This window comes from Habropoda laboriosa, unplaced genomic scaffold, assembly GCF_001263275.1.
Source record: "Habropoda laboriosa isolate 0110345459 unplaced genomic scaffold, ASM126327v1 scaffold210, whole genome shotgun sequence".
In the NCBI taxonomy this organism is placed as follows: Eukaryota; Metazoa; Arthropoda; class Insecta; order Hymenoptera; family Apidae; genus Habropoda; species Habropoda laboriosa.
Window position 1 is genome coordinate 773,983 of NW_017100373.1, and position 7,129 is coordinate 781,111.

At 32.9% G+C, this 7,129-nt stretch overlaps 2 protein-coding genes across 2 annotated transcripts; both read right to left on the reverse strand.

The window, feature by feature from the left end:
- Window positions 1-713: 713 nt before the first annotated feature.
- On the reverse strand, window positions 714-4,460 carry LOC108574835 (probable RNA-binding protein 19). Its single transcript, XM_017937482.1, has 15 exons — window positions 4,372-4,460; window positions 4,090-4,294; window positions 3,812-4,014; window positions 3,545-3,736; window positions 3,208-3,478; window positions 2,931-3,143; window positions 2,670-2,864; window positions 2,328-2,593; window positions 2,122-2,257; window positions 1,694-2,043; window positions 1,428-1,630; window positions 1,223-1,339; window positions 1,054-1,159; window positions 856-979; window positions 714-781 (listed from the first exon to the last, which is right to left on the reverse strand). The coding sequence occupies exons 1-15, from the start codon at window positions 4,405-4,407 to the stop codon at window positions 714-716; spliced, it is 2,685 nt and encodes an 894-aa protein (XP_017792971.1). The 5' UTR covers window positions 4,408-4,460.
- Window positions 4,461-4,971: 511 nt separating this feature from the next.
- LOC108574941 (uncharacterized protein F21D5.5) lies at window positions 4,972-7,034 on the reverse strand. Its single transcript, XM_017937615.1, has 7 exons — window positions 6,893-7,034; window positions 6,297-6,802; window positions 5,989-6,234; window positions 5,858-5,926; window positions 5,503-5,772; window positions 5,159-5,440; window positions 4,972-5,085 (listed from the first exon to the last, which is right to left on the reverse strand). The coding sequence occupies exons 1-7, from the start codon at window positions 7,032-7,034 to the stop codon at window positions 4,972-4,974; spliced, it is 1,629 nt and encodes a 542-aa protein (XP_017793104.1).
- Between the last annotated feature and the right edge of the window lie 95 nt (window positions 7,035-7,129).

A 7,129-nucleotide genomic window follows, 5' to 3' on the forward strand; every position in this document is an offset into this window, starting at 1 on the left:
CACTCCTCTTAGCAGATGCGTGTCCAGGAATGTATGTAAATTCTCTGGCACACCTTACATTTCTTTTTCTTTTTTTCTTTTGCAAATTCTATCAGCAGGTCAGTTTACAAATCTATGGTACTTTTTACACTATCGATGTTATTGTTTGTTCGAGAAGGTAATCGTAAATTTAATTATAAGAAAATTTAGTTCAACCACCCGAAATGTATTGTAACGACAAAATATTGTAGCGCTAATATATCTAAAGTAGAACAGCGTTGAAACGCATTCTTGCATCGAAACGAGGTGCAACAACCGCTCTCGAGGCTGTAATTAAATCGGTTGGAACGTGGGTCGAGGATTAATAGTAACTACGTACGCGATACTTATTGGCACATGAAGTCAGTCGAACAATATCAAAACCTAAATACGTAGCATTAGTACGCGTGCCATCGGTGACATGCGCTGCTAGTAGAAATTCAAAGTATTTTCGAGAAAAGTGAGACGAGAAAAAGTCACGACGTGACGCGAAGGTCAATATCGCAACACGAAAAAAACTTTTTAACTTTCGATCGACTTGATCCGCTGCCAGGTTTTCAAGGGAAATATACTTGAACTATTCTTTAACCTGTTTCGTAAATTTTATTAGTCTGTTTCTTCGTTAGTCATGTACGTACGAAACACTATATATTTACAAAGTTTTAGAAATGATGCTATTTATAATAAGTCACGCATTATTCTGTTTCTAATCCGACATCTTCTGGGTTTAATGTCGCCTTCTTGCCCCTCTTTGTTGGTTCCTCTGCACAAAAGATCAATACACGTGGTAAAATAAATCATAAAGAAACCAAAGATAGTAGAAAATGTAGCAGATACCTTGATAAAAGTGTTTAGCTGTTCGTTTCCTAATATCTTCTATACCCTCTTCAGTTTGGGCCCATTCCAACACTAATCTTCGACCGTATAAATGAGTACTCTGACAGAGAGCTTTAAATGCTTTCTGTCAATGAAACAGATATAGCTGAATAATAATTATTAATTTAATGGAGAAAAATTATTGAACTGTTTTGGTACCTTAGCTTCACTTTTTGTATAATACTCTACAAAGGCAAAGCCCCTGTGTTTCTCAACGCCAACTAATTTCCTTGGTAATCTCACTGCCTTCAGTTCCCCAAATGCTCTGGATATTCAATAAAAAATATTTAAATTTCCACGTCTTATATAAAACATGGAACATACATACTTGAATAGTTCTGTTATTTCCTCGGCCGTGGCCTGGAATGGCACGTTCCTTATCAGAATTTTTGTCCCCGTTTGAGGCGTAACTTTTGTCATCTTCTTCGCGGTTTTTACTTCAGAGCTGCATATTCAAATAAACCAAAATTTGTATTAATGTTGAAAATGTTAAAATAGGTAGTGGTAGGCTTGAAAAAAACTTATAAGCATACGATAGTGTTCGTTCAGAACGTTTCAATTCTATAGACTTTCCGTCTAACACGGTCATTTGTAACACTTTTAATGCACGATCCGTGTCAGCCTTTCTTTTATATCGTACAAATCCGTAACCCATCGACAGTATGGCACCAGGATTTTTTGGATCTTTCTTCGTTGCTATCGTGGCATAATGAAGGGGACCACATTTCCCGAAATACTATAAAATAAGGTGTTATACATCTGACTATGGGTGAAACTGAATACTTACTAAATTACACACCGTTTTTAGTTGCTCTTCCGTGGTCGCAAAATTAATATTCTTTACGAAAAGAGTAGTGTCTGGTTCAGGTTCCTCTTCGTCCTCGTTCTCGTCTTCGCTCTTGTCTTTCTTATCCTTATTTGTATCGTTTATATTTTCTGAAGATTCTTCTGCCTGTTTTTCCACTTCTTCTGTCTCTGTTTTCTTCTTTGTTTTAACGTCATGGGTCTTTTTGTTTTTCTCCGTTGGAGGAGTAGTAAAACTGTTGTCTGGACCCCATTCCAGATAGAGCGGCAAATGTTTATATTTGGTATATGCTAATTTTGTAAATGCTTTGCGTGCCTCTGAAGGCTCCAAAAATTCCACCAAAGCTAAAAGTCATGATGAATTGGATATTGAAAAATATTAGCAACAATATACATAATTCCAGTGATAAAAAAATGTAATACCAGTAATTCCTGAAGGTGGCATTACAACTCTTCCTAATTCGCCGTGTTGTGCAAACATTTGTCTAATTTCCTGCACCGGTGTTGCAGCTGGTAAATTCTTTACGAGTATCACTATTTTGGAACGTTTATTTGTTGGCTGAAAAAATGCATTCTTCAACTTACTGGATTATCATTTTATTATTATTTATACTCCAAATAATATTTACTTGATTAAATGCATCCAAGCAGACTCCATTTTCTTCTAAAAAATTCTTGGTATCTTGAACTAATTGTGTTTCTCCCAATGCCAATTTTACTGCGGCGCTCAAACCTTTCGATCCATCTTCCAACACCTTTTCTTTTGTTGTATTATAAGTTGCAGCTATCGCATCTGCTACAGCATTTTGGCCAAGGAACAGAGTATTCCAATTATGTGACGATCCCGCAGTTGCCTTAGCTTGCAATTCTTTTTTTTGCTTATAAGTTAATCCCTCTACAATATAGAATTTATATTCACTCGAAATATTGGGATGAATTATACAGGATAATAGTACAGGATTTATTTTTACTTTCGTCAAGTTCTTCCATAGGATTAGATTTTGCTTTGGCAGGCAGAAGATGCAACATTCTTCCATCAAAAATTGAACCGTCTAATTTACTGTAAGCCTTCACTGCATGCTCAGTCATCAAAAATGTTACCGTACCAAATCCTTTTGGCTTTCTAGTTGTCCGATCAATGGGTAAATTAACTTCGATTAGCGGACCTAATAAAAATTTTTCTATATTAGTATTACAAAGATTCTATTTCCACTAGATAAAGGAAGATCTACCATATTTTTCAAATAATTTTCGAATATCATCTTCCGTTGTCGTATAAGAGAGATTTCGAATAAACATTCTTCCAGACTCTGCTATACTTTCTTCATCTTTCAGCGCTTCCTCTTGCTTCTTCCATCCAACGTTACAATTATTCTCGTTCTGTTCTTCGCCAAAGTTCTGTTCCTTCTGTTCTTCGTATTTCATTACGAATATTTGTCTTCCATCTAAAAAAATACGAGTGCAAATGAAAAATTAATACAAAAGAAAGATTAACTTTGATGTTAATACCTAAAAAACTTTTATTTTTCAACAGTGCTTTCCTCAAATGCTGTGCACTTTTAAAGCCTACATAAGCGATGCCCTTAATCTTTGGCGGCACTCGTATCGATTTTGCTTGTAGAGGACGGAAAAATTGTTTGATATCCTTTTTCTTGTGACTGTATGCTAATCCTCGAAGTTTCACGGTAAAGAATTTTACAGGGCCACGTTTCGATTTATTTTTATCATTTGGAACCTTTTCCTCTGTATCCTTCTCCTTCCCTTTTAAAGCTTCCATATACTTAAAAAAACACACATACACATATTAATATATTTGGAAATAATTTATAAATTACACTTTAATTACCTCTAAATCAGATATAACTTTATTTGCAATTTTTTGCTTTTCTCCCTCTTCTTCTTCCCTTTCCTCCTTTTCATCATCCTTGTCACTATGTTCCTTGATTTCAATAGGTGTTAATGTTGTATCGTTATTCCATACAGTCTTTTTTAGTGCATGACTTTCAAGGAATTCCATAAATAAAGGATCATCTTTATACTAAATATAAATTAATATTAAAATTAGATTTAAAGAATTTAAATAATAAAGTAATAATATGAAATATGGATGTACCTTCTCTAGTGCATCTTTAACTTCACCTGTTAAAACTTTTTCTTTTTTATCCTTTTTGCCCTTTTTCTTCTTTTCATCTGTTTCATCTGTATTTTTACTCAAGAATGAGCTTTCTATTACTTCATTGGTACTTTCATTATTGGTTACGCTCTTTGAACTGTCAGGGGCATATTTACTCCATGCTCTAGGTTTAGAAGAATCCCCTATGGAATTAAACATGTTAAATACAAGCTGTCACTTCTTATAATCAATTATAACGTATTAAATTTTTTCAGTACCTAAACTTGCACATTGCTCTACAGATACCCTGCAAGTATCAATGCATGTTTTGTCAAAATATTCTTTGGCAGCTATTGCTTGCTCTTCTGTTTTAAACCCAATGAAGGCAAATCGTCGAAATTTGCCATCCTTTGTGTATTTCAATTGCACATCAGTTACTAAACCTTTTTGACTGAAAAGTTCCTTTACTTTTGTATCTGTAATCTATGAGTTTTTATTAGAAAATAATATTTGTCATTCGTTTCACCGTCTTGATTGTATCTTCAATGTTTATTGCTTACATTTTTTGGCAAATTTTTTACTATCAATCGCGACATTTTATATCGTTCATAATTCTCAATATTCAATGTTTACGTTACGCATTACAAGATAAACGTATACATGCGGTTTAAAGAGGTTATGCTTTCCGGGATTTTAGACAGGTTAAGGACACGTGGGCGTACCTGCATTTAATGGCGCTAATCTTGTCTAAAAAGTGCAACAAAGATAGAGTAATCTAAAAATAAATAGACGCTAAAAAGTAACGGGTATTAATAGAAAATGTAATCCCTCTAAAAAGGATGGTATATGAAAAATCACTTTATTAAAAATTAGAAATAGATACAACTGATAAATGAAAATGAATATTCTTTATATCACAATTTCTTGAAAGAAGTTTATGCCAGTTCCTATTTACATCTCAATGAAGTATGTCTATCAATACAAAATAAATAATTAATATTAGTTCACTACAGTTTACAAATTACGGTATATGTACTTATTGAAACTAAACAATGCACATTTGGCAAAAAGTCTTGCTTATCCCTCGAGTAAATACATTTGGTAGAGTTCTCGATCTTTTTCTCTTTGAAACTTTGGAACGAAGTTTAAATGAACGATTTCTAAGAAATCTTCATGCAAGCTTGGCGGTTGATAATTTTTCCTAAAAATAACACACTGAAGTTGATGAGCAATTCGCTGATTTTAACGTGACTAGGATCCGTTAATTCTCGAAACTGAAAGAAAAAATAGAATATGTAGTTTATGTTATTGATTTTGTTATACCACTTAAAAGTCAGCTACTTTTACCTTATTGTTATGTTTTGCATGATCGATAGTTGTGGTCATAACAAAACACCTTACAGGTACTCGATATTTTTTCGCAATCTCGATGTATCTCTGTCTGGATACAGGATCAGGATTAGTATTGTCTACAACTACACTTCTCTTTTCACTTATATATCTTTCCATCATGCTAACACATTTTTTCCAGCTTCCAAGTGTATCTCTATTAATACATTCATAATGATTTAAATAATTCTTCACAAAGTGTGATTTTCCAGAACCAGGACATCCAACCATTAAAATAACCTAAAAGCATAAATTAACAGTTACATACTTATTATCATCAAAGTGACTTTGATTTTAATTACTTCTTGGTCACTTGAAGTTATACTGGTTCCTGAACATATCTCGCCATCCGGTAAATTTTTTGGATTAAATGCGGGCAACTGAAAAGGGGCCTGTTTATGTCCCCGAAAATGTTCTTCTGGTGTATAAAATTTTAAACCTAAATTCAACGCTAGCAATCGATCAGCTAATGAGTGATCTTTTTTTTTTCCAGGGGCCCAATTTTTTGTTCGTCCAGCTGCATCTCCGACATAAAACGAATTGTCTTTATCAATGGGAGTTGGAGCGTTTTTCTGTAAAAAAAAAGAAAATGTTTTAACATGAACACTTTTCATGATAATAGTAATAGCTTCATGAAATAAGTAATTAGATGCCTACTTCTTCCAGTTTTTGCCACATGCCAATTGCTGGCTTTCTGTAGATGCTATTTCCAGTAGCTATAAATATCTACAAATAAATTTTCATATATAAAATCATTCTATTTTAATTCTATAAAAAGTGAAATATACCTGTATCGGAACACCTATCTTTTGTATTATATTTTTAAGCTTACGCTTAAAAAGTTTAACATTTATCCTTCCAGAACCAATTGATGCTTGATTAGTGAAAACTACTATTTTATAGCCATTATTATGAAGTTCTTTTAATTTCATTGGTACATCAGGATATGTGAGTTGCCAATCATTATAATCTTTTGGAAACACTAAACCAGATTTTGTTTTTATTAAAGTTCCATCCATATCATAAGCTGCTACCTATAAATCAATTCATTTCACTTATTGTTACATAAAGCAATTAATAGTTCTTTTTAAGTTACCTTTGAACAACTCTTCACAACCTGTGTTGTATATATTAATAATGCTTCATTCGCCTCACTTTCCCACATATCTTGCTTTTGACCTAGATCTATCGCGGTGTTATCTTTATCTTCTAGGTTATCTGAACTGATTTTATCCCTGTCTAAAAACTTCAAAATACCATGAGCATTCTTTGTTTTTTGTAGTTTCTCTTCTTGAGTTTCTTCTTTGTGATTACTAGGACCTGTATCATCAACCTCAAGTTTTGCTATTTTAGAAGAACTTTCATCAAGTTTACAACATATCTCTGAATCTCTAGTTCTTTTCTCTGATAGAAGGGTTTTTGGAGGTGAAGGGTTAAATTCAATTTGATAGGTATGCTTTCCATATAAAAATTCTAAACAATCCTCATGTTTTCCAATAAATCTTACATCTTTGCGTGTTTTAAAGCCATTAAAGCCACAAGGTCTTTTTCCAATCTGTTGGATAAAGACTTTGTAATCCTCATAATCTGCATGTAATTGTACTATAAAAGACAAACAATGCACAGTAAGTACAAGGAATAAAATACAGTGAAAATAATTATAAATTACATACAACAATATAAAATGTTAACCTTGTTGCCTAGAACATTGTGTATCTGTAATATTTGTTTCTGGACAACGGCCCAAGATAAGTGTTTTTTGATTTGGCAGATATACTGTCATTAACGTCTTATTATTGCTTTTCAAGTAACAACTTTTAGCTGGTTGATTCATTTTTATTCAGAGATAACACCTTTGTAATAACATGAAAGAAGATTTATGATTAGAATTTTGAAATTACAGAGGAAATATTTTTTCACGTGAAACTG